Here is a 26,951-nt window from a genome sequence, read left to right as displayed (position 1 = left end):
CCTTTACATGAGATAACGTGAAGCATAAAATGGGAGAAATAAAGTAGAAAACAACATGATTTTGGCTGCGTTTACTACAGGTGCTAACTAAAACCTTAACTAGACGTGAGATCAGGAATAGAAAAAAGCCTTGCTCTTATTTCTGTCCTTAAATCTTGCCTTTCACCTTCAAGTAGTAACATAGAGGAGGCTCTCTGTTCTTACATACAGCAGGAGTACGTGGATTGCGGAATACACTGGTGTTCTGGTCTCAGCTGAAACATGTATAACTTGCAGTACAAAGAACTGTAAGGGAGAGGAGAGGCATATAAGCTTGGATATTTCATAACCTTCCAGAATGTCTACATTTTAGATGCATGCTGGTAAACATAGAATTGATTTGGAATTTAATTTGCAGACACCAGAAACCCTGCCTGGACATACCAAAGCAAAACACCATTACAGAGAAGATGCAGAATGGCTTAAAGGTCAGCAAATTGGTCTTGGAGCTTTCTCTTCCTGTTACCAAGCTCAAGATGTAGGAACAGGAACATTAATGGCTGTAAAACAGGTAAATACTTCAAAACTTTACTTTCTTGAATATGTTGTGCTGTTCTTCAATATTTCTTTGGAATATTAAAAGCTCTCTGCTCTCACAGACTTCCTGTGTTCCTTGCTTTCTCTGCTCCCTGTCATGTGTTCTTACATAATACATAATAAAAAGTCTTTATGTGCATGGTATTAACGTAATATTTTCAGTTTTTTTCACTTCTCCTTAAAGTGAAAAAAAAAAACCCTGTACTTGTTTTATACGCCCACTTTCTTAGTTCTTCAAATGCATTTTTACTTTTATCAAGTTCATAAATCAGTGACAGAGTTAGGAATGGAGCCCAGATCTCTTGATTCCAAATTACTACCCTATTTGCAAGGTAGCTATTAAAAGTAGTTTCCCCTTACTTGTCAAGACTTTTTTTCCTAAAACAGTTTAAGTAGAGGAAATGTAGTTTAATGCTTGTTTCCTCTGATCCAACAGCCAACTTTGAGGCAAGTATTTTTAATATTTACATTAATAGATACAGAAGTGTGACTAAGAGACTCAAAGGCACATGCTTCACTCAAGATTTTTGAAGGTTCTAGATGTGAGTAAATCTTTGACACTTAAGGTGCCCTAAGTCTGGATCAGTGATACCAACATAGAGGGAATCTTAGTCCTAACATTTTCTTATTAATTCTAGAGTGGACTTATACCTGTGGAATTGAGCAATTTCAAAACATTTAATTAGGGAAAGAGTATCTGTCGTCAGCTATTCCTCCTTTGAAACTGTCTTGCTTGTGAAAGAGTAGGACACTCCACGTAGTTCTTGAGGCTCCTGCTGGAGAGATGATGATGATTCTGATGCGCGGGGGAAATTCTGTGCAGCATACCATTATTTCAGATTTAGTATGGATCGGAGCTGGGGTTGGCTCCAGTTCCATTACAGGACTTCAGATCTGCTTGGCCTGCCCTGCCCTCCCCCGCATACCTCATTGAATTTCTGGGATAAGAGGTTTAATGATGAAACAGATAGTATCGTTAAACTGGTAAAAAAATCTTACAAATAACAACACTGTCAGAATCCCATTTCAAGCCTTATCTTTCTTCCTTTTCTTCAACACCTGAAAAAAAAATTTTTTTTCCCTAGTTTAAGCAGAGGAGAATGAAGAGGGAAGTTTCCCCACTCCATACTTGGAGAGATTTTTGTTGGTATTTCCCCGGAAGATCACTCTTAATTTTCTATGACTCTCTCATAAGGAGATATGTTCTCAGCTGAACGGGCTTGAGATAGAGTACTTGCTATTTCCAGATGGTGAAAAGGGATGGAAAACCATCCGTTCTTGTTACTGTACCAAAGGGGGGGTTAAAGGACTGATAATTATGTAAGGTAAGTCTGAATACCATATTCCAAAACAGGTGACGTATGTCAGGAATACATCATCTGAGCAAGAAGAGGTAGTTGAAGCACTGAGAGAAGAAATAAGGATGATGAGTCATCTGAACCATCCTAACATTATTCGAATGTTGGGTGCTACATGTGAGAAGAGCAACTATAACCTCTTTATTGAATGGATGGCAGGTAAACAACTACTATGCCAAAGAAAATTAAAATATCAGTTGAATCTTGAACTATGTAGTTTCATACTGCATTTTGCATCACTTTGGTTTGCAAATTTGTATTTTCATTGCTGTTGGTAACCAGTATAAAGGTCTATTTACGGAACAGTTTAAGTAGTTGTAGCAATATTCTTACTGGTGCATCTTTTTTTGATGTGGAATTTTCCATACCTAATCTGGTATGCAGTTAAAGCGGTTGGAAGCCCTGAACAAAAATTCTACTACTTTTTCCTCAATTTCTGAATCTAAACGAGCAGTTAGAAACTTTGAGACACAGGCACTTCAGTTGGAAATACATCAAACTGTTGCATTTTCAGTGTACCTGTGTAACTTTAAGTTTATTCAAATAATAATAAGTTGTTATTAAAAATAACTTTCCTAGAAAGTTTGGAATACTTGTCAGCTGTTTTTGTCCCAAACATTTTCATAGAAGTTGTATCAGGTGACATGCAAAGGCATTTAAGAACTGAAAGTAAATTTCTAATAATAGGTAATAAGCAGGATGCTTCGGGAAAAACATGTTCAAATCTTAAATATATTAAGTAGTAATTTAGTAACAAATAGTGAAATCTTTTCATTATTGTACAGAGCAGGGACAAGAAAGTCTATATGCTTTTTTTAAGAAAGAGCTTTATTAATTTCATGAATGGGATTATATGTTGTTGCTGTCCAGTTACCAAGACTAGATTTGGTGTTTTATACATCCTTATTTCTTATAAAAGAAAGCATTGCACCTTAACTTATGTTCTTTGGCAGAAACCACTTAGCAATACCAGAGTGCTAACAAGCAAAGCCCAAGTATGTGTTATTACAAGCAGTAGTGCAGAAAATATTTTCTCAAAACTAACGGTGTTTAACTTTTTAAAATTATATATTTTTTCTGAAATAATATTATTTAGATAATGAAGTGTCAGGAATTGTCTTTACCTGATTCAAGCCCAAGTTATATTAGAATACTTTGAGAGGCACAATGGAAATCCAAAATCTTGAGGATCTATATACCAATTTTGGAAAACAGAGGAAGATACTGCTTTTCCTTGCTTGTCTACTTGCTTCTATATATTGGTACTTGGATAGTAACTAAAGTAAATTAAGATCCTCAGAGGGAACGCTTACTGGAGGCTGCGCATATGTTTTGCCCCAAAGAATGCTAGTGTTCTGCTTAAATGTTAATGCAAAATGTGGATAAATGTGTAGTTTTTTATCAGCGACAGTACTTTGTACACTAAGGGATTTGTGCATTCTTTTAAGGAAGAATGAAATTATTAGGAAGCATGAAGACTTTTGTCTTTAATGTGTACAGTTCCAGGTAGAAAGTAATTAAGTAACGAAGTATATTACTTTTTGCCTATGAAACTTTTTAATGTTGGGGGGGTGGAGAAATCTAGTTACAAGTTAGGAATACCAATACTGAGCTCCAATTTTAGGAGGCAGTACTGCATTCTACTAATACATTTTATCAACACTTATATTTTGTATTTTTTTATCTTCTAGGGGGTTCAGTTGCTCATTTGTTAAGTAAATATGGAGCCTTCAAAGAATCAGTTATTATTAATTACACAGAACAACTGTTACGTGGCCTTTCTTACCTCCATGAGAATCAGATAATCCATAGAGATGTTAAAGGTGAGAATTACTTAGAATGTCTTTTAAAAAGGAGTATTCAGAAAGCAGCATCTATTTTGGCTTGAGACCTGTTGCTTCTCTTGAATACTATCTCAAGAGTGGTATTTCTATTGGGTTTGTCTGATCATTCTTATGAACTTTTAATTACTGAAATTAATCAGAATGTTCATAGCATGCTTGGGGATGTTTGCTACCTGTGCTGGTAGTTTAGAAACCAAACAAATTGGTTTGCTCAATTTGTTCAAATAAAATATGAAGTTGCCATGTGTCTTTAAAGATTGCTCGTTAAATTAATGTAAATGTTTACACTGAAATGATAGTAAAATCTGTGAACAAGCCAAGATAAAGAGGTTGGGTTTCTAATGTATAGGAATATTGTGATGAGTTTTCTTTCTTCATCCTAATTGAACATAAATACAGTTGTACTGTGTTTGAGCAAAATGTGGACTTTATTGGGAAATACCACTCTTACTAAACTTTTCCTTTTAATGTCACTATAGCTGTCTGTGAACTGGAGAGAAAGCCAGATAAGTAGCAATATAGCGATGGAGAATATTTGTCTTTAATATTTCTTCTTAAAATAGGAAAACTCTAAATTGCTCTGTAATTCACTTCAAGACAACTCAAAGTTGCTTAAGAATGAAGTAAGTTTAAACTGCACAGGGAGCTGCAGGCAATGAAAACCTCCAGGGTTTTAGGTCACCATTTTCTTTCATTATTCCATCTCCAGGCATTGTTCCAGAATCCTGTGTTTGCCCTACTTTGAAAGTTTGATTGCTTCTCTAAATCTCTCGGACAGCCTCAAGCTGTGTGCAGTATCATTCAGGCATAACAGAAAAGTGACATTATTAGACTTTGTCCTTGATTTTTTTAGATTTCCTTGATATTGGGGGTAAGGAACGTCAACCTATTTATAGTTTTGAAATGGAGGGAGGAAGAGTGTCTGTTCATCCTTTTGCCTTTAATAGAAAGCCAACTAGCAGTATTTTTATTATGCTGTTGACAGGTGCCAATTTGCTAATTGACAGCACAGGTCATAGATTAAGAATTGCTGATTTTGGAGCTGCAGCCAGGTTGGCATCAAAAGGAACTGGTGCGGGGGAGTTTCAGGGACAGTTGTTGGGAACTATTGCATTTATGGCACCGGAGGTAAGAAACCAGTTTTGGAAGTTACTTCAAAAAGTCTGTTTGAACTCTTTAAGCTAATTCATACAGCCAAATAATAGAAAATTGCTATAAATGCTTCAAATATGTTTTAAATGTACTTCTTCTAAAGAATAGGAATGATGGCCGTAATGGCATTTCTTTCTCTCGCTGTCAAATTTGTTTTACGTAGTTTGTTACAAGATATATCTATCATAAGTATTGTTACTAAAGCCCAAATGAACGTTTGGTCAAAAGCAAACTATTGCAAGGTACTTTGCTTTGCCCCTTGATTAGGCATTTTATTTACTAGCTCTCTACAGCTATATAAATCTTATGGCATTTACATCACTCTCTCAACCTGAAATGTTAATCATAATGCACTTGGTTGATGATATTTTTTTGGCATCTAAATTACTTAGAGTTAAGTGACTTTGAAGCAGATAATCTGAGCTTTGGTCTGTCTGTCTGTTCAGGTTCTGAGAGGTCAGCAATATGGTAGGAGCTGTGATGTGTGGAGCGTTGGCTGTGTTGTTATAGAAATGGCTTGTGCTAAACCTCCCTGGAATGCAGAGAAACACTCCAATCATCTTGCTCTGATATTTAAGGTGAAGTATTTTGTTGCTACCAATATGCTACAAAAGACACTGACTAATTTCATATACAGCAATGTGAATTTTAGAAAAGTATACAAGTAGTAGGAGTTGTTGCAATAGCTGGTCTTTATATTGGACCTGTTAGTACAAAATCAATACTGATACCAACATAGTTATACTTGCTTGTTCAAAAAAAAAAAAAAGGCTACCAACATAATAATATACAGAAAAAGCTCTGTTCTAAGATATAAATACATAGTGTAACAGGCTAAAAAAAAATTTGGGAATGGAGTTGATATTGACTCTAAGGAGAAGATTGGGATTTGAATTTTCTTACAATCCTGTAAAATACAGGAGCAAAAGAAGTTTTTCTACCATAAAACACTTGTGTGTGTATTCATATTTCATAGTAGGGTATGTCCTTTGGTAAAAATCTGATGTTCCATGTTCAGATTTTGCTGAAAGATATTTACCATTATGCCATGCTATATATGAATATTGCCCCTCCCTTTTCTAGGTCATCCATTTTGGCATTCATGGTTCTTACTAAAGTCAGTTAGGTATATTTAATTCTAGAAGTCTAGTTGAGCTGTAGGCATGAATGAAGAAAATACTGCTGCAAGTGAAGAAAGTGATTATTAGCATTTTCACTAGCATGAGTGAAGTAAGTGTTTCCACCAACCAGAACTAGCACAGCAGTATTCAAATATGTTCCAGTTAAGTACAAATCACTTGTGATAAGAGACGTAATTGTCTTGGTTCTGTGTCTGTGAATCTGGTGGTACCACTAGTGTTCTCAGTAATCATGCTTAACTTTATCTAGAGAAGATCAAAATTAATGTGGTTGGGAGTGATCTGTGTCTATCTGAGAAAGATTGCCCTTTGGAGTGGTAGCAGAAATACAGTAAAGACAATGCAAGAGAGCATACCCAGCTTAAGATGTCATAAGGTAACATCGCTCAGCTTAATATATCTCCATGTTGGCTTATGCCAGTTAACAGTGATGGCAACTAGTAGACTAAAGAATACCCATATGTATGGCATATGGCCTGCTCAGCAGATGGTCACTGTAGAGTCTTGCTGTAAGAAGAAAATTTAGAGAAAAGTGCAAGGAGACAGGCAGACTGTGAAAGGTAATAGGCATAAGGGCAACTTAAGACCCGTTTTATAAAACAGTAGCAGTAATGTAATCTTCAAACTGCAGTGGGAAATATGCTAAGTGGAGAAAAGCTCATAAATATAACTCATCAGCTGAAAATTATCAGCTTGTGGAAGGTTTTTGGGGTAGGACAGAGGGCTTAAGAATCACTGACTTCTAAAAAGTTGCTTTCCCTTTGTTCAGATTGCTAGTGCAACTACTGCTCCGTCAATCCCTACGCATCTGTCTCCTGGCTTGAAAGATGTGACTCTTCGGTGTTTAGAACTTCAACCTCAGGACAGACCCCCATCAAGGGAGCTGCTGAAACACCCAGTCTTCCGTACTACATGGTAGCTCCTTACATATAAGGCTGATATACTGAAGAAGATGCTACTGAATATACAATAACTATCGTGCAGTGCAGTTAAGCACAGCAAATTGTATTATTCTGCTGGTCTTAATGGTAGATACATCAAGGACTTAAGGCTAGTGGAGGACCCTACCTAAGTATGTGATTGACAAATCGAGATCTTTACCTAAGCTCAGTATGCAACATTTCACAACTTGTGCAGAGATTTGTAAACTGTGCCTTTTCAAACATCTGGCTCTGTGTGAACACAAAAGCATTTTTCCTTAAATCTGCATGATTATTTAGCAGATAAGTGATTTTTATTTTATTTGGAGCACTTTTTCAGCAATATTAGCAGCTGAGGGGCTCAGGATCTATTAATATAGCAATCACTGTTCCATTTCACATCATGTAGATGTAAGCAGAGGGTTCTGCAATTAGTCAGTTTTCAGCACTGATTAAAAGGAAGTTGTGTATCTGTCCCTTTTAATTACACAAAGTTCTCTGAGTAACAAATCCAAATATTGATGGATACTTTAACAAAAAAACATTTTGCCTTCCTTAAAGTAAGAGCAGGCAGTTGTGGTTCACTGTGCATTTACTGCTGGCCATGTAATTTCTTTTGAAATTAATTTTGTTTTCATTGTATTTTTAACTTTCAGGGAAAGGTGATCTTTTAAAATAGTCTTTAGAAAAAGATGCAAGCTGTGTCATAACATCATGCTGACACAAGAGTTTTAAAAACAGATTTGCTGGAAATCTGGAAAAAATTAAAATGCTACCTTCAACAAGGCAGTGTTGAAGGCTCTGATAGTATAGGTTATTTAAAAAACAAAACAGAAAAAACAAGATTGTTCTGCATAAAACAACTTAGTCTGAATCATGCTAAAAGTTGAGCCTTCTTTTCATATAGGAGTTTCTTCTGGCAAATCGTGTAGAGAAGTTTCATGTCAAACGCCCCAAACCCAGCTTCCATTAAAGTTCATGGGAGACTTTGTCCTGTACGTCAGTGGGAGCAGGTGCCAACTAGGAGCAAATCTCATTCTTTGTGTAACAAAACTGAGGTCACATTCTCTACTGATAACAAGTTTTACCTGCTGTTTTCCTTCTGCCGTACATCATCTATTTACTGTAGCCATTAGTGATTATTTAATTTGAAAAGTTAAAAATAATACCATAAGAAAGGTATTTATTTTAACAGAAACAAACATGGACTTGAAAAGCAAGATAAAGTAAAATGTGAAGTAAAGCTTCACCTGTAGTGCAAAACTTGTGTTTTTTAGCAGGTGTATTTTTTTTTAAAACAGGTTTTTAAAATAATTTTAAAGGCAAGTTTTTACACTCTGATGCATGTAATTCTGAAGGAAAATGGCAGCTTTTCTTTTGCTTTTTTAAGAGGGGATCTTTTTAAATCAATGATTGTGTTTAATCCATTTGGAAAAAATACTGTTCATGTTTTAACTCTTCAGAAGCCAGTTGGATTGTTGGACTGAAATAGAATTGGTTATTTTCAAAGACTCAGGACAAACTAAATAAGCTATAGTACATTAAAAATGTACAATACAAATTGGAAGTAAAACATCTTAAAGATAAGTTTACAGGAATGATAGTGCTCATACTAATAAAAAAAGCAGTGTCATGAGTTGTGAATGTGTTTCTGTTGGAAATTTTACATTCCTTTGTTTTGGAAGACTGGCAGACTTTGAAGAGTTAAAAAGATAATACCGAAATGTGAAGTTTGGTAGCTCTAACTGTTTTGTACTTGATTTTTTTTTTTTACCACTTTAGAATTTCTCATTCTAATAAGATTGTTTCCAAGTCTTTCTTATGTGCAAGCTTTAAAGGATGCACTCTTGCCAATTCACGTACTGGAAGATCAGTTGTCAGATTAATACTGTTTCTGGCAGAAATGTAAACTGTATAAACTGATGAACCTCAGCTAATCAGTATTACTTTGTAGACCACCATGCCTACCACATTTCAAACTTAAACTGCCTATAGGTGTCCAAATGCATTTGTTTGAGTTTGTTTGTGTTTCCCTCAGCTTGCTGGTAATTGTGGTGTTTTTAAAATGCAGATGTGATGTAATATTCTTATTTTCTTTGGATCAAAGCTGGACTGAAAATTGTATTGTGTAATTATTTTTTGTGTTCTTAATGTTATTTGGTACTTAAGTTGTAAATAACGTCTACTGCTGTTTATTCCAGTTTCTACTACCTCAGGTGTCCTATAGAGTTTCTTCTACCAAAGTTCACTTTCACAATGAAATTATATTTGCTACGTGACTGATTCCTAAGACTTCCAGGGCTTAAGGGCTAACTTCTATTAGCACCTTACTGTGCAAGCAAATTTTACAGAAATCTCTGGGTTAAGAAATTTGGCTTCATTGTATCCTTTGTTATTTTAAATATATCAAGATATTTTAATTAAAAGTTTTTACCCCATTGAACCAATTTTATATAGTATAATTTGTACCTATTTTGGTGGTTTTTGTCTTTATAGTAAATAAAAGTTTTTGAACAAATTTTGTCCTTTGCTTATTGTAATGTAAACACATTCAGTTTACTGATGTGAGTAATATATTTCTGGTACACCTCACTGTTTATACACGATTTCACATGCAACACTCGATATATCAAGACTTAGTTTCTAATACTAAATGACATATATGAATGAGTATTGGCTGATATATGTATATCTTAAATGTATCAAAAAAGTGTTTAGATAAAGGGCAGCAACAAACACTAAATTTTTTCTTAATCAATAATAAAGGTAGGAACTTCCCTTATAACAACACTGTATCTATGAACCTCACTTGCTTATGCCCTTAAATCAAACATTAAATGTCTAAATTTTGCATTACTGCAAATGTAACTTAATTACCAAGTCAGGTGAGCCGATTTGGTTAGATCAGTTCTAGAGCCGTTGAGGTGTATCTTGGAAATTAATCTGCTATTTTAAGTTTTCAGTGAAATTATTCTGTTGCCTGTGATTTAAGTAGCAAACATAAGCCTTTCCTTATTCAGGCAATCTGAATATGTATTGCAAAGCTAGGGCTTGTTTCAGTTGCTTGTCTTTCTCCTGATTTTTTGGTATTTTTAAAATTAATCAATTTTTTTGATAGTTGAAAATTAAGTTCAAGTGTTCTGTAGCCTTTTTTGTGACTTACTAAATTCTACATTTTGAAGGATCATTCTCTTTATAGTCTCCATTGCTTAAGTGACTTTCTGCAAATAGGGACGAACGTATCAATTCACCAGCCCAAATTGTCAGCAGAAATCTTCAGATAAATTCTAATAGCTGATTTTTAAAATCAGAAAAATGTACTAACTGAAATGTCAAGGAGGAAAATATATGACAAGGGTGAAATAAAAGATAAATTGAGTGTAATGTATCTTCCTTTATTTGATTTACTGTAGAACTCCTGAATCTTACAGTACTGTGTGGTAATTATAATGTTGCAGTCTCCTTTTTAGGAACAACGGATGGCAGAGATCACCTGTCCCCACAGCTGGCAGTAAATGTCAAAGGCACCTATTTACAGAACCAAATGTCTTCAGTTGCAAAGGGCATGTTCAGTTCTTCTGCAGGCAAATAGTAAGCTATGCCTGTTCTGATTTCTCTGGTGGGAATGACGTTACATTCCATGTTCTACGTGATGGTCACAGGTTGAAGTCTGACAGTGTTTCATCTTTGCAGGTTCTCATTGAAAGGTAACAATTGCTTCCAGAATATGCTGGAGTGTCACAAGGATCATGTATTTCCTCTTCATCATCTGAGTGGGCAACTTGTACACGTGGCTGTTCTGACCTGACTCTGCCCACCTCCCAAGACACTGTATTTCCCGTACTAACTTTTCTCTCATTGCTTAGTCTTCCTTGCTGAGCTGAATCACGAACGTGACAGTCTTGCTTTCAAGAGCCACAATATGTATATACTGTGGCAAATGTGCATGTTGTTTTCTCGTTATGGCATACAGCTGCTGAAATGCAGAATTTCAGTTGTGAATTGAGACCTTTCTTCCCTGTCATTACCGAGAAAGTCCAGAAGATGGCAGGAAAGCATTTTGAGGCATTCACAGTGGCATTTCCTTTTATTTCCCTCAATTATTTCAGTTTGCAATATATCATCACTCAGTTCCTGTTCTCGGAAAAGATGTGCAAGGCCAACAATAGAATTAAAGTGAATATGGAGAAAATCGAGGCAATTTATAAATATTTGCAAGGCTCTAAGACAAGGAAGTTAATTCTGCTTGTTTCATTGCTTTGGTAGGCCTGCCTTACAAAATGCCAAACTCTTGGGAAGAGTTCAGGTCCAGACATAGGAGTATAAGCCTTGACAGTGGTTTGAGGTTTGATTTCTCTGTTCACCCCAAAACCAATTCTCAAACACTAGCTCCATGTGATTATTTTTAAACTGGTTTCCTAAGAAAATAAGATACACGCTGTCACATTCTGTCTCCTTTTCCCAATAACTTTTTACTTCATTGGCAGATTTTAAATAAAACTGCAGGTAAGGAGCACCATCCAAAGATACAAGTTTTGTGAAAGTAGGTACCCAAGCAGAGAAGGGAGAACAGCGGCCAAGGAGATGATAATGTTGGACATATGCGAGAAACAAAACAAAGGATGCTACTTAGTTAACAAGGTGCAACCTTGAGAAGAGAAACAAGATGACACCATAAGTCAGCCAGGTAAAGAAATACCAAGATAAGCACAAGGGCAACCAAAGAGCTACTTGAACTGTGAGTGAACTATCCTAATTAACCTACTAGAAAAGCCGCCCTCGGGTAGGGAGAGCCCCCTACCAACAGAAACCCCTTCCTCACAGAACACGCGCGGTAAAAAAGGAGGATGCTGCGGCGTTAAGTGGAGATGAGGCTTGCGAGAACAGATAGGAACGAGGGTAACTCAGCAAAACGGTGGAAGTACTGGTAACTGTTGCTCGAAATGCAAAAATGCTTTACCGTGTGTTCACCGGGTGTGCTAGCTTTGTGGAGTTATCACCTAGCGCCCATCTCTGCGCAGACATGAAATAAATATCTCGACTCTGTGTGTTAATCGGCTTTTTTGCACACCGGGTAAAAGAATCCTGATTTTTGGGACAACAATAACATTACTCTTATCTTGATATCTCTTAACTTGATGATTTGTAAGGAATGATTTTTGAGGCCTCTGTTAATTTTTGAAGATCAATTGCTGAGCGATTGTGTTCCTCACTAGATGATTTTTTTTGTTTGTTTGTTTATTTTACAGACAATTAATGGTAGAATATGGCACCAAAAGAGCTTATGCCCCCCAGACCACATGCACTTGAGTTGTAAACGCTCATGATTTGTAATATATACTTTCTCTCTGCTTGTTAGGTTTGCAGTAAATGCTGCAGACTGTTTCACACCAGTGAGCGGGCTGCACCTTTCAAGCTGCAGTCACTTATGATGCTACAAAGCACAACTGGTGTCTCCTCATCACCAGGGCCAAATGCTAATCAAAAGCGTGGACAGAAATGTAACAGGTTTCAGCTCTGGGCTGTTGATCCGCTCCTTTTATGACGTGGATCATCTGAGGCACTAACGGTCTTCAGCATCACTAGAGGCAGGCACAGGATAATTTTGCAAAGGTAAGCTGATAGTGCCGGGATCGCTCCTGGATGCAGAATTGTCAAGGAGGCTGGGGTTCAACCGCTCCTTCTAGATCACTTTTAAATCTCCTTTTGGTATCAGATCTTGCCTTTTTGGATCGTTTAATAAAACACAGAAGGGGCATGCAACTTTATTTAGAGCTAGAGGGTGGGGGTGTGGGGGGGTGTGTGTGTGTGTGTATTTCCATCTACAAGTATGCACCCATGGGACGTTTTCTTTTCCACTGCCTGCAGCTCTCCCTGCAGCGACGTCGCGTTAAGTTGGTAGCGGCTACGTAAAAAAAAGTACGTTATTTATGCTCCTAAGCGTGATGTTTGATCTCACGAGTCGGGTATCGCTTGTTATTACACCCCGCGGGGCGCCGAGCGCCGGCCGGGCCCCGCGTTTCGGCCGCTCCGGGCCGAAGCCCGGAGCGGCCGAAACGCGGGGCCCGGCCGGCGCTCGGCGCCCCGCGCGCTGTCCTCCCCCCTCACCTCCACCGGCCAATGGCAGCTCCGTACACAAAAACGGCCGCGCGTCCGGAGCGGGGATTGGCTGGAGGGGTTGCGCGGGCGCGGCTCGAGAGAGGGCGGTGCCCAGGGCGGTCGTGAGGGTGCGGGCGAAGGTTCCCGCCGCCGCCGCCGCAGCCATGTTGGGAGGTCTGCGGCGGCGGTGGGACGCTTACAAGTATCGCTTCGTGCCGTGGCTGGCCCTCAACCTCCGCCGCAAGCGCAGGTGAGGCGGGGGGGGGCCGGTCCTGGGCTTTGCCGGGTAGCGACTAGGCCGCCTGGGGGAGGCCCGCCCCGCCGCCCTTTTTGCCCGCCGGCGAGGTGAGGTAGCAGCAGCCAGTGCCGCCTGGTGGGTTTCCCGCAGGGGTTTTCGGCCTGGAGTAGCTGCTGGAGCTGGGTGAGAGCTCCCCTCTGAGGGCGGGGAGCTGCCGTGGACGGGACCCCGCTCCCCCTCCTTCTCGGGAGTGACCGGGGGCGCCGCGGGAACTAGCTCGGGTTTTTCACTGGGAGGTGGCTGCTTTGCGAAAGTGGTTGAGCCTCGTGTGCCGCTTCGCTAGCGTAAGGCTAGTACTTCGATACTTTACAACGGTATTTAGCGTTAAAACTAGATAGATAGGTTTTTCTTTTTTTTTTTTTTTTGTAAGATGTGTTTGCTCTCTTTTTAGAAGTAAAAGTAGTGCTTGAATTTAAATGAGTACGATATTGTTATAAATAGCATAAATTAAAATCTCACTAGTCAGCATAATATTTGTCCTTGCCTCATTTAAAGTGTAATGAACGATATATATATTTTTTATAAACTTTGATAGTCACATGTATTGGACTTTTGGTATGTTTGTCACTAAGAGCTCAGTGGGGTTTAACCTGCTTGCCTGGCTGTAAATACACAGATGATGGTTTTATAGTAGGACGGGTATGAAAGAATATTCTTTAGAGTTTGGGTTTGTTTGAAACAACAGTGCCTATGAGTTGCTGCTGTAAAATGGCTCTTCTGTATTTTATTTAGGAAAAATGCAATTTTAAAATATTCTTTTTTCTTTACAGGACCCTCCGATATGTTCCTGAAAGCTCCCAAGACAAAATTATCTCTGATGAAGATGTCTTTGAAACACTACTCAAAATATTTAAAGCTCTGTTCATAAATGACTTCAGTAGACAAGCACATATTTTGGCCTTACTTCCAGAAGTCAAATGTAAATATCTGGAATTACTGACTGTTGAGCAGAAGCGATCAAAAGTGAATTCATGTAACCATCAGAGTCAACATGTGTTTAGTCCAGAGGAGGTTCTGTTTAACACGCTAGGGTTCAGTGTTACTCGAGACCGAAGTACCCTGGTGTCTGCTGGAACTGGAGTCTTTGTTACCAGAGGTTTTGTACCAAAAGGGACGGTTGTATCTATGTATCCTGGTAACGGAATGTTCTTTTTTCTGATTAAGTTAGATGTGATTTCTAACCATCTAATTACAGAATGCCAAAGTTCTACACTAGTTTTTATTTTATGGGTTTTATTTCTGTCATTCCTTAACAAAATCACAAGGTATGGTGAATGAGAATATTTCTGTATAAACAGACTAGAGTTCTTTTGGAAATAAGCAAAGCAATATTGGGGGGGTAATTTTGTTTGTAAAAAAAAAACAAAACAACTTTAAGTACTCAAAGTCTGATTTTTCAGCTGCTAGAAAAGTTGTTCCAGATTTTTTAAACACAAATGCATGGGATCAATTTCAAGTAGATGAACAATACAGTTTCATTTTTGGGGGTTTCTGCTTTGCATAAGGATCTGAAAAATGAGGGTTTGAGATCTCCACACAGATCAGCAGACAAGACTATGAACTTTTTCAAAGCACAAAAATACAAATTGGAGAATGAAAATGAAACCTTTATTTAGTGGAACTCTCTTCCATAAAACATGTTTGGAAAATCAGCACTCCTCTGTTCCTCCTGGTCGTTTCTTGGAACTGTATTTGCTTACATTTCTTAAAAAGATTTGTAATTCTGTCAGTATGGCCAAGCTGGGACAGCCCTGCTGAAATCCTTTGGATTTGTTTGTTTCATCTGTCAATAGAAACATCCCATGCAGTCTCTAGCTTGTGCCAGCATTGCAGGATCAGGACCAGTCCAAGCACTGGGCAGCGGAGCATGTTTTGCCATGCCAAAGCAGGAGTGTCTGGCCATTACCATTGACTGGTAAACTGAGTAACTGTCAAATGACAATCACAGGGAATGAGCCTGTGACCTTGCAGCTCGCTTCAAATTTCAGGCACATACTAAATGTGGGTGTAGGCTCATTGAGAGTTTCCTCTAGCAGCTCATCTAGCAAAACAAGAAGAGCTGTTGAAATGCCTTCTTTTTTCAGGAGTATGAAGGAAACTGGAGGGCTGCTGTCTGGGGAAGGGTCCCTGTGGAAAGAGCAGGTCAATGCTCTCCTGCCTGTTGTTTGGCAGGGAGTGCAGCCTGCCGGCAGGCCCTTCACCTAACTTCTTGTGAGATTGCAATGAAGGATTTCTGCAGAAGAGGGTTGCTGCAGATGTAGTGGGTGTGAGGGATGCAGGACTGCAATGTCATGAAAAATGCAAGCCAGTCTGCTGTCACTTTTCTGTGCTTGGAACCCGGGGCAGGATAAATCCTGTCCACAGATTTGGGAAACGGTCTGCTGAAGTTATTTGTTTGTTCTTGGTTTGGCATTTTCCCTCCTCCTGTACCAAACAAAATCTCTGATCAGGGTGGTGGAGGGGGGTGTTTCAGGTTCTTTGCTGTCTGTGTGTGTGCTTTTCAGAGAGTCCTGACACAGTAACAAAACAGCTTAATGTCTTCAGCTGCATTTTCCTGAACAAATGTCACTTGATGTTTTCATCTCTGAAGCAGGCCAGTTAGCTGTGATACTTTATCTACCTCTCACACGGATACCGGACACAGGTCTTCTCTTTAATGATTTCCTGCAATGGCTGCTCTCTTGGGAATATCTCAGCTCACGTAGATTTTTTTTGCATCCCACAAAGATGTGTCTAAAAGCTTGTAGGTTTACAAGTATTTATGTCATTAACTGAGAGAGGAGTTTTCTCCTACCCCCTCTGTCTTCTTTGAGTTTCTGTGTGGAGGGGACTGGCTGATACTGTAAGTCCATTCTGACAGTTAACTTATTTTCTTCTGAAATAATCATGTCTGTCTTGCAACAGGTACAGTATACAGAAAGCATGAGCCCATCTTTTTCCAGTCCCTTGGCAATCCCTTTATTTTTAGGTGCATAGATGGTGTCCTTATTGATGGGAACGATAAAGGACTATCAAGATCAGTGTACAGGTAAGCAGTTAAAATAGGGGATTGACACTCAACTGATTTAAAACAGTGGTACTAGTAGTCTCAGTTCCCTGTTGTCTTACCCTGAATTGTAGTTGAGTATCATCCAGCTATGTGTATCTCGTAATGCAAACAACACAAGGGTAAGAGCTGCTGGATGTGATCTGTTGTGTACTTGTTGTATCTTCATCTGTAACAGCAATGAGATGCATTTTGATGTACTGAGACTGTTTCCTGTAAAGAAAATAGTCTTAATAGGAGCAGGATGTAGCATAAAATTTTTTAAATGCTTCTGAGCTGTTATTCAAGTCTGCTTAGTGGATTTAAAAAAAAAAAAAGCCTCTATATGGACTTGCTCATACCAAAAGGGTGAATCTGGTAACTCCGTCTCTGGTCTAGCACTTAAGAAGGGAGCAGTAACCCTTAATAATAATAATAGGGTTTTTTTATTATTATTATTATTATTGTCATCTCATGTTGGAAGGGACCCATAAGGATCATCAAGTCCAACTCCCTGGTCCTCGCAGGACTACCTAAAACTAAACCATATGACTAAGAGCATCATCCAGATGCTGCTTGAACTCTGACAGGCTTCGTGCCATGACCACTTCCCTGGGGAGCCTGTTCCAGTGATGACCAGCCTCTCGGCGAAGAACCTTTTCCTAATGTCCAGTCTGAACTTCCCCTGACGCGGCTAGCCTGGACTGTTTTAGCTTACCTTAAAATATAATTTGTAGCAGTTTGTGTTTAAATATGACATGAAAAGAAAATAAAATTAATAACAAGTAAAATGATCTAAAATAATATGTGATTTGAATACTAATACCTACTAATACCAGATTTTAATTCCGGGAATGAGTTTGAAGTTGATATTGTAATGAGCCTTCACATCTTTAGAGGTGAACGAGATATATTGACACTTCTGTAATGGTAACGTTTGATGTTGATTTCTGGAATTGTACGTGGTGGTTTTGTGCGGGTTCTTCCGCCAGAGTCCACCAGAAAGACACCACACACTAGTGGGAGGTTTAAATGTACTTTTTAAAGTATCGTCAAGGTGTTGGTCTGTGCACACAAGCCCCCCCCGCCCCCCCTAGTGTTGTCCTGTCTCCCAGGTGGGTTGGACAGCTGTAACTTTACCCAGCGACTGTGGCTATTTCTACAGGAGGAAGTACAGCTAACCTGTTCAGTGAAGGAGCAGTGATTCTGCTGTCGGTCATTTCAGGTCTTGCAGCAGGAGAGATCAACTTGGCCCATTTCAAATGAGTGATGAGAGCTGGCTCACAGCTGCCCTACAAAACCCACTGGCGGTGGGACAGTATGTCAACAACTGCTCACATGGTAAGTTGCCAGGTAAATTTTCCAGGCTTGAGTTTGTCTTTATGGACATAAATTATTTTGGAGGTGACACAGAGAATCAGATACTGATCTTGGGGGACAATAGTGCCATTTACAACAAGATAAGGACTTAGGGGATAAAGAGTTTCTGAGGCCTTTTGTGACAGCTGGGTGTTAGAATCCTTCAGCGCAGGAACGCTTCAAATATCCTTGTGCTTTTCTCACTGAGTCCCCCAGTCTCCCTCCTGGTATGTAGAGTGAAAGGCACACATCCCAAAATGTGAGATGGTGGGAAAGGGTATCTGGCAAAGGACCACTGGGTTGAGGCAGTACACGGAGTTGCAGATCAAGTTCCCCAGTGTGGTTCCAGCAGGCTTCATGAGAAAACCATGCGCACAGTGGCATGTACAGTAAGATTCTATCACTGCTCAGTTTGAACTACAATACTTGTTTTAGAGTTCCTTACGTTTATGTGCAAAATCTAGGGAACTGTTGGTATGATCTAGCTGTTGGGACATGAAGAAAGGAACTATTTATTTATTCTGTCTTACACAGTATGTGTTGGTCTTAAGGTTCAGGGGAATAAATAACTCATGGGAATGGTTGTGAGATACAGAAAGTTGAATTGCTACCATACCTAGCTTCTAAGTGGCTTTCAGAGCCTCCATGACACTAAAGATACCCAGCCTCCAAGTAGCATCCAGAAAGGTTGCTGGAGTAGCGAACCAGGTATTGACAGGCACAGAGACAAGGGGCTGTCCCATGAAACTGTTTCTTCCAGGTCCAATGTCCATGTAAATAAAATTCCCTTCTTCCTGCTGGACAGGTGGTGATTTTCTCGCTGGCTGTATTTATGACATATTTTGCCACCAGGAAAATTTTTAAGATTTTTTTTTTAACTGTAAAAGCAAATGTTGTACATTAACAACATTTAGCAATGCTGTAAGCTACCCCTGGTGCTATGCAAGTTGTGCCCCTTCATACACATGTTGATAATCAGGTCATCCTGTTTAATGCAATAAGGATGAATTAAAGCTCCTGTAGTTGGTTGTGTATCTCCTGTGTAAATTCAAAATAGGACTTCAGAGGAGTGTAGCAGCTGCCAACAGAGGCATGGTTTTCAGGCTTGATTAAGCATGTGGTACTTTTGCAGCAGTACATTTGGTATTTTTACACATCTCTAAACCCTAGCTAAGATTTTCTCAGTATCATAGAGACTTTTTTTTTTTATTTCTAGAAAAAGCAGCCAACGTGTGTTATCAGGAGTTTGATGTACCGGGATATTTTCCAGTAGAACTGAAACAGTATCTTCCAAACATCGTCTACAGCCATGACATAGAGAGGTTAGCAGCAAATCGAAGAGCTTGTAGATTTGTATGATACAAAGCATACTGTATGTGTAAAAAAGACAAACATGGTTGAAGAATAATGATATTCCATATGAAGATGAGTTACACAATAGTGTGCACCTGTATGGAAGAGTTAGCTCTTTGAATAGACTAAGTGATTTACAAGACTCTCTGTTCCTTTTTCCACATTTTCGCAAATCTGAAGACACAGCTTTACAAGCAGTGGTTACACTGTAGTGTGATTCTTCTGAATCCCATAAAGCACTAGTTACATTTTGCTTGTATTATAGTACTGAGGTTTTTCAGTATGTATTTCAAATGTAGTTAGCAACCCTTAACCAATTAAAGCCCTTCTAAGGTAGTTGCAATTTAGGCTTCTTACTCTCGTGTTCTCCATGTCTTCTGCTTATGTGAGGAATAAGCAGATGAATTTGCAAGAAGAAACCTAAAATTAATTTGTATTGAGACAAGTGAAATACTGTGCAGTATACAGGCATGTGACTTTCAGTTGCACTACACAATTACAACATCCTCATTATGACCTGAAAATCTGCCTCTTCTAGAAATTAAAACACTTAGAAACCTCTCTCAGATTTTTGTTTGGAAGTGTGGGAAAAGTAGCAATTAGATGAATATGTACAAGGACCAATATGGACAACAAGGACAGACAATATATCTCAAGTGAGTATCCTGTATTGGGATGTAGTCCAGAATAACTTTGAAGCTGTGAGAAAGTAAATTGTAACATTGGTCCTGAATTTAACACACCAAAGAAATAGCGCTTCTGGTCCAGTTGCTACCTTCAGGAATGAAATAATCCTCTTCATCTAGAGGATGTATAATGATTTTAGAGCATATCATCTAGACTTTTACTGTAATTCTGGAGCTATTTTAAAACTCTGAAATTTGGTTGGAGAAAGTTATAGTGCATATTGGAAAAACGGCTTTTCTGATTAAACTTAGACTTTGTTGAGGCAAAGTCTTTGTAATCTGCAGATAAACAAATAAATGCTAATAAAAGAAGTGGTAAGACTGAACTTTCAGGAAGCCTGGATGCTGTATTTGAAGTGTGAAAGCGCAGTGAGCAGAGCTAAGCTATGGGACCGTTTCAGGAAGGGGAAATTTTGCACTATTCCTTGGAATCTGTCCAAGAAAATACGGTCTTTCAGTCATCAGTTCTCCCAGTGTACAGCCACTAGGCAAAAGATCCCATCTGCTTCTAGCTGCTTGTTTTGATACTGATATTTACAGCGCTGACAACATAGGTAATCTGGTTTCCAAATCTTTTTCTGTCTTGTAAAAGAGTTCTTAGTACTTGTTTACCTTTTTGTTGTTGCTGTTTGATTTGTTTCAAAATGACCTCACAGTAGATTTCTTAGTAGTGGGGACTGTTTGGGTTGATGCTGTTCTTCACTTTCATGTTCATCAGCGTCAGAAGAATGTGCTCTCCTTCCTAGAATAGTTACTTCAGCTTTAGGGCATGGTCGTTTACTTAAAGGAGGTTTAGGGGGGTGGGTTCCTAAATCTCTCTGTAAGAAAACTGTTTGCCAGCCACTGATTTCACCTTGGGGCTTATGGAGAATTCACTGATCATTGTAGATTGCAGGAGGTCTCTGATGCAGTTCAGAGCTGTCTTTCTGAGTGTTGTTCGGCTGACGGTGGGTTTAGCCAACCAGCACCTGTGGGTGGGTGTGTCTAGAGGAATGGTTTCTGCTCCATGAACTTCGCTGTAGCTTCTCCTCCTGTCTGTGTAAGTGCCTTTTTCTCTGTCTTGACTAATTCTTTTCATTTCTGAATAATTGTGTGAGTGGAAACATTATTTGCATACCCACATAGGCTGTACTTTTTTTGGTAATTATACTGGTTTTGCTTATATTTGCTGTCTGTATTTCAGTGTTGTTTTTCCAGGCTCCCTGGCCTGCATTATGTGTGTTATTCCCAAAAGTAATCTAGACAGAGCCATTGTTTTAGCTCCTTGCCATGAAGAATTAAAAAAATTCAGAGGGAAATATAATTGTTCACTTCCACATGTTTTGCTTTTCCTTTTCTTACAGCCACCCGAGGTGTGTAGTGCTTGTCACTCTGAGAGACATCAAGCAAGGAGAAGAACTTTTTTCTAATTACTACACTGTTGTCAGCTGAATTAATAGATTCAAGACTGAAGAAATCTGTGTCATCAAAATACTTACTGTGTGTGTACTTCAACGAGCATTTTTACATAACGGAGGGCTGTAGCTTTACCACTTAGACAGCAAGCTGCAGGCTTGTATTTCCCTGAAAATACTCCACATTTGATGTAGAGGTGGAGGTTTAACCATGTACATCATTAGGTTCTCAGCTGTCTACTGTTGTTGATATTATTGCTTATTGGTGCTCAGCGGCCCATACAGTAGCTCATAAAATAAAAACCTAAGTTCTGGACGTGTCATTTAATCTTCTAGTTTTCACAGTTGTCTGTAACTGTGGCTCAGTTTTAATATTTTGCCATTTCACTTCTCATGCTTACAATTTGTAAAAATGTCTTCCGTCTTGTGAACTGTTCCTTGGATAATCCTCATAGTTCACGGTAATTACTAATTCTTGTTCTGGTTTTCTTGGAGTTGGTCCCTTTGGCATCTAATTCCTTTAGAAAGTATTTCAGTGTCGCCAGTTGTCCAGATCTTCTATGAAGCCAGTTTTGAAACAGTGCTAATAGGCACTTCAGATGTGCCTGCAAGGTGCGCTGTCATCAAGAGGCCAGCTTGAGCCACTGGCTTTAGCTATGCCTGTCTTGGGGTAGGAGGAAAGATGGTATGTATCTTGAAGCCCTGTCCAATCCTTGTTTCAGTGCTTCACTGAAAGTTTCCTGGCATGTGGCAACTTCCATAGCTTTTATTCTCAAAGGGAGAGAACTTCATATTGCAGTGTAGCTGGAGGAAATAATGCCAACCAAGTGTGCCCTGTATTATTTTTAATGAGTTACTGGCATAAACAGAGCCAGCCATTCCCACATTAATTCTTGCTGCTGTCTGCAAGCTGCCTTCAGAAAGTAAACAACAGACAGCTTGTCAGTCTTTTGGTCTGGCTAAGCAGCTTGGGAAAGAAAAATCATCCCAGTATTTACTGCAAAAGTCCAAGCAAACCTCCCCGTGAATTCGTGGTTGGCATAAGCTCATGAGAAAGGAGGAGCCAGGAAACTGTGCTTTAACGAATCTGGTAGTGGTTGGGGCTGCCAGGGTGCCCTGCTTAGCTGCAGAAGCATCTAGTCTCCTTTTCAGAATGCAAAGCTTTTTGGTCTCTGTGTTACTTGGTCTCCTTCCAAGCCTGTACCTTGTCTTTCATATTCATCTGGAAGTCCTTCTCAGCCAGAGAAGGCTGGCTTTTTCAGGAAGATTTAAATAGCAGAGCTATGAGATAGTGGCATGTGGCTCAGCATGGGTTGCACAAGGTTTATGAAGATGCTGGGGACAACTTCTGGTGACAGTCCTTGTGTCTTCACTGTGTGGTAACAGATGAGAGCAGGCAGTGATCTCCAGTCTGCTGAAGGGGACGCTCATCCTGCATCACTGAGGATCTGGGCCTTCTCCCCAGCTCTCTCTGGGGGGAGTTGACTGGGCATCTCTTGATCTCTGAGGCTGGTTGTCAGGGCGCCTGCAGTGTTGCATAGTTCAGCAGGTCAGGGTTTATGGGTAGGTGTAGAATAGTAGTCTCAGCATGCCAGAAAAGGCAGGTGCTGTTTTGTGTTCTGCAGGCTGAGATGCTGTCATGCAAGGGCATAGATTACTGCAGCTATCTCATTATACACTTGTTAATACTTTTTTGAATGACCGGATTTGAAAGTATACTCCTGTCTGACAACTGTGGAACTTAGGTTTACAACTCATTTATTGAGAAAGATTTTCTTTATTGATGTTGTCATTTAACCCCAGCCAGCAACTAAGCACCACACAGCTGCTCCCTCGCTCCCCCCCTGCTCCCAGTGGGATGGAGAGGAGAATTGGGGAAAAAGGTAAGACTCGTGGGTTGAAATAAGAACAGTTTAATAACTAAAGTAAAATATAATACTAACAATAATAATGATGAAATAGAATAATAATAATTGTAATGAAAAGGAATATAACAAAAAAAGGAAAAAGAAAAAAAAAACAAACCAGTGATGCACAATGCAATTGCTCACCTCCTGCTGACTGATGCCCAAGCAGCGATCAGCCCCTCCCGGCCAACTCCCCCCTGTTTATATACTGGGCATGACGTTCCATGGTATGGAATACCCCTTTGGCTAGTTCGGGTCAGCTGCCCCGGCTGTGCTCCCTCCCAGCTTCTTGCACACCTGCTTGGTGGCAGAGCATGGGAAACTGAAAAGTCCTTAACTTAAGATAAGCACTACTTAGCCACAACTAAAACATCAGCGTGTTATCAACATCATTCTCCCACTAAATCCAAAACACAGCACTGTACCAGCTACTAAGAAGAGAGTTAACTCTGTCCCAGCCGAAACCAGGACATCCCAGATGCGGACCCATAGTCTGCACATGTTAAAATACTGTACTAATTCAGAAGAGAATTTGTATGTCTAAATCTGTTGCCAGCTGTGATGCGTTGGCTGTGATCTTCAGTAACGATCACCATCTTGGGCCTGGCTGAGATGGAGGTAACTCCGCGCAGCAGCCCTCACAGTGCTGTGCTTTGTATTGGTAGCTAGGAGGGTGCTGGTAACACCCAGTGTTTTGGCTACTGCTGAGCAGTGCTCGCACAGCGTCACGGCTGTCTCTCCAACCCCCTCACCCCCAAATGCCAGTAAGCTGGGAGTAGGAAAGAGTTTGGGAGGGGACATAGCCAGAACAGCTGTCCCAAGCTGACCAAAGGGATATTCCATACTGTATGACATCATGCTCAGCAATAAAAGCTAAGAGAAAGGAGGAGGGGAGGGGGCATTTGTTACTAAGGCATTTGTCTTCTGGGCCAGCTGCTATGTGTACTGAGGCCCTGCTTCCCAGGCAGTAGCTGGAGAGTAATTATTTTTGGTTTCCTTCTTTGCTTCTGCACGGCCTTTGCTTTTCCTTATCACCTTTATCTTGACCCACAAGATCTTTTTCACCTTTCTTTCTGCGTCCTTGTCCTGCTGAGGAGGGGAGTGATAGAGGGGCTTGGTGGGCATCTGGCAGCCAGCCAAGGTCAACCAACCACACCAACATAAGAGCAAAACCAGGAGTGCGTGGGGAAAATGGAAAGGTTCGCCACTGCATGGAGAGTTTTACGCGTATTTTTCCTGGATTTGTCTGAACTCCTTACCCCTCTGGTAAATGTCCTGGGAGTCCTGGCGCTGCCAGTGGGGGAGTTCCCTGATTCCAGGCACCGGAGTGCAGCTTGCCAGCTTTTGGGGGTTGAAAGGCTGAGAAGCTTAGCAGGTTGGGCTGAACCCATGTGCCTCCTCAGCAGGAGCAGGAGGATGTAGCCCTTGACACTACAGTATTGATCTGGAAACGCTGAGGGCCAGCTGCTGCTGTTCAGATGGTGAAATCAGATTTTGGAATAAATAAGATTGCATCAAGAGACACTCAGCTGGTCTCACCAGGCTCTTCTGAAGAAAATCAGTCTGCAAGGCTCTAACTTTTGACTTCTTAGCTCAAAAGGTGAAGCTGGTGGTAACAGTTGATAGTAATTCTCCAGGAGGTTGTTAACTGGAATCCCTGTTGAGTCGGCATGGCAGGAGAACAGAGGTGCTTGAAAGATCAAGAGATGAGCTAACAAACTTTGCAGGGGTGGTGCAGACTCCCAGAAAGAATAGAGAGATGGCCCACAGCAGGAGAGGGACATGTCATCTGGGGGAAGGAGCTGAAGGGGTCAGCACAAGAGTTGGAAACTCACTTTAAAAAAGCAATTCTTAAGCTACTGAAGTACTCAGTACTGAAGTACTCGGTAATCAAGATTCTGAAGGATCACCAGTATGATTAAGAGTAGGTGGACATGAAACAGCTTGTGTCAGCTTTCCTGGTTAGCACACTTGTGTTTGAAATGCCTGTCCACACATGGGGAGTCCACCGTGAAAGGCTAGACTGGGGGGCAGCTGGTGGCAGCTCAGAGGCCACCCTTCCCTCAGGGCTTCGTTCTCGGAGCTGTTTTATCCATCACCACTGCATGTGGCCATGGAGAGTGTGATCAAGGCAAACCACATCTCCCTGCTGTGGTGCTTCTGATGTGGAAGAACTGAGAATGAGTTTGTCAGGCACTGAAAAAAATATAGTCTGTTAAACTACTGAAGGCTATGTGTGTGTGTATATATATTCATACATATACACAGGTGTGTTTCTGTACAAGTATACATATATCTAAGAGGGACTGGTGTAGGGGCCACAGTTCCCCAGGCAACTCCCATGGCACTCTGATAGGAGGAGGGGGGGAAAGGTGTGAGTGTGTGTAAATGCTGCTGCTCATCCGTCCTTCCTCCCTTGCTCTCAAAGCCACCATTCCTTCCTGGCCACTGCTCATTAGACCCTACCGTGAGCTCAGCTGACTCGCTGAAGATGATAGTAACACCACCACCACAAAACCTAGGCTTTCTCGCTTGTTTTGTTTTCTGCTATTGCAGTGAGCTGAAACAGCTCATAGAGGGGCCAGAGCGAGCGAGCCAGCAGGAAGCCTATAGGTGGTGGCTGCGAGTTGCTGATTTGACTCACTGGATGTTATGAAGCCATGCTTTAAGACACTTCTATTTTGCTTATAAAGGTGATGCTGTACTTACCTGACAGCTCCTCGTTGCCTGCTGAGCTGCTCTGCTCCATGGCTGCATGCTCCTTCCCCCTGCTAGTTGTGGAGCTCACCTGGCGACACAGAAAACCAAGTCAGTAACTGCAGCAAAAGGGAGCGATGTTCTGCCAAGTTAATGAACTGCATCAAATCTGTTTGCAGAGCAGGCAGACATGTGCCAGCACTGAGGGCAAAGGAGCAGGCGGGGATAAACAGCCACGCTGCAGGGCAGGAGGCGGCCCACAACTTCAGCATAGCACAAGGGCAGCCAGAGCGCATGTTTCTGCTGAGGCGTCCTGACCTCCTCCCATATCAGAGGGCCAAGATTTGCTGGGAGCTCTAAATTACTTTTCCCTACAGAGGGATCCTTCCCTACAGAAGAGAAATCCAGGAACTAGTAAGAAGTGTTTCAGCAAACTGATTGCTGGGTTTTATGCTTCTAGTCTTTGCTGCCTTGCGTTTTGTGGACAAAACAAGGACTTAAGCACCGAATAGCCAAGGACTGTAAGGACTTCAGGGGCTGCTTATCTTTTTAGTGGCAGAAGCGCATGTGTCCTGAGACTACTTTAATGGAAATGTAAGTGAGTAGCTAAAGTAACTACTGAGTTGGGAGGAGAGGTTTACATTATATATACATGTACTAATCAAAACCATTTTAAAAGACTTCAGTATCACAAGGCTAACAATTAGCTGCATCAAAACAAGAAAGGATTAGATGGGGTGGGTCAATTGATCTTTATGCTGAACTAGAAAAAGGAAGGTGCAGCTTGTCACCAAAGTTTTGGATGGGTATTTTGCACCTTTTATCAACCATCATTACAAAGACACTTACCTTGCATCTCCATCAGGGGAAGCAAAGCTCACTACATTAGTTGGCAAATTACAACTTCTGCTGTTCAGAACTGTATCAGCTTGCACTCCTATCTAATTAAACAATAAGTAATTATTTCTTTACCCAAAGCTTTATTGTGCCAGCCATTGCAAAAACAAGCACACTGGTCCTAGGAAAGCACAGCACTAATTGTGGCCTTTGACAGAATTGTTATGCAAGATCTTAGGAGTAATACAGTGCTTTTCAGGGTCCAAGATTGGTGTTCATTTTCTTGAGGGAAAGGAAAATCAAGACA

The 26,951-nt window shown here is 40.4% G+C and overlaps 2 protein-coding genes across 4 annotated transcripts in view; both read left to right on the top strand.

Moving 5' to 3' along the window:
* MAP3K1 (mitogen-activated protein kinase kinase kinase 1) overlaps positions 1-9,497 on the top strand; it is a 62,975-nt gene extending 53,478 nt beyond the window's left edge. For all 3 annotated transcript variants that reach the window (XM_050913357.1, XM_050913355.1, XM_050913356.1), the window contains 6 exons: positions 398-550; positions 1,931-2,093; positions 3,626-3,757; positions 4,764-4,906; positions 5,377-5,508; positions 6,839-9,497. In XM_050913357.1, the coding sequence (XP_050769314.1) occupies positions 398-550; positions 1,931-2,093; positions 3,626-3,757; positions 4,764-4,906; positions 5,377-5,508; positions 6,839-6,988 (873 nt within the window). In that variant the 3' untranslated portion in view covers positions 6,989-9,497. The remainder of the gene's footprint in view (positions 1-397; positions 551-1,930; positions 2,094-3,625; positions 3,758-4,763; positions 4,907-5,376; positions 5,509-6,838) is intronic.
* A 3,755-nt stretch (positions 9,498-13,252) lies between these two features.
* Positions 13,253-21,230, top strand: SETD9 (SET domain containing 9). The gene is made up of 5 exons (XM_050912844.1): positions 13,253-13,338; positions 14,157-14,521; positions 16,291-16,414; positions 17,637-17,752; positions 21,153-21,230. Exons 1-5 carry the CDS (start codon positions 13,253-13,255, stop codon positions 21,167-21,169), a joined length of 708 nt encoding a protein of 235 aa, XP_050768801.1. The 3' UTR covers positions 21,170-21,230.
* The last annotated feature ends 5,721 nt before the right edge of the window (positions 21,231-26,951 follow it).

The sequence above is a fragment of the Gymnogyps californianus genome, chromosome Z (assembly GCF_018139145.2).
Source record: "Gymnogyps californianus isolate 813 chromosome Z, ASM1813914v2, whole genome shotgun sequence".
Lineage (NCBI taxonomy): Eukaryota > Metazoa > Chordata > Aves > Accipitriformes > Cathartidae > Gymnogyps > Gymnogyps californianus.
The sequence above is the reverse complement of the archived record's forward strand: the minus strand, read 5'-3'. Positions and strand labels throughout refer to the sequence as shown.

Bases quoted from the DNA above. Each gene is read 5' to 3' on its own strand.
- SETD9 (XM_050912844.1), top strand. From the start codon at position 13,253: ATGTTGGGAGGTCTGCGGCGGCGGTGGGACGCTTACAAGTATCGCTTC. The intron at 13,339-14,156 runs GTGAGGCGGGGG...TTTTCTTTACAG, and splicing joins AACCTCCGCCGCAAGCGCAG to GACCCTCCGATATGTTCCTG. The intron at 14,522-16,290 runs GTAACGGAATGT...GTCTTGCAACAG, and splicing joins GGTTGTATCTATGTATCCTG to GTACAGTATACAGAAAGCAT.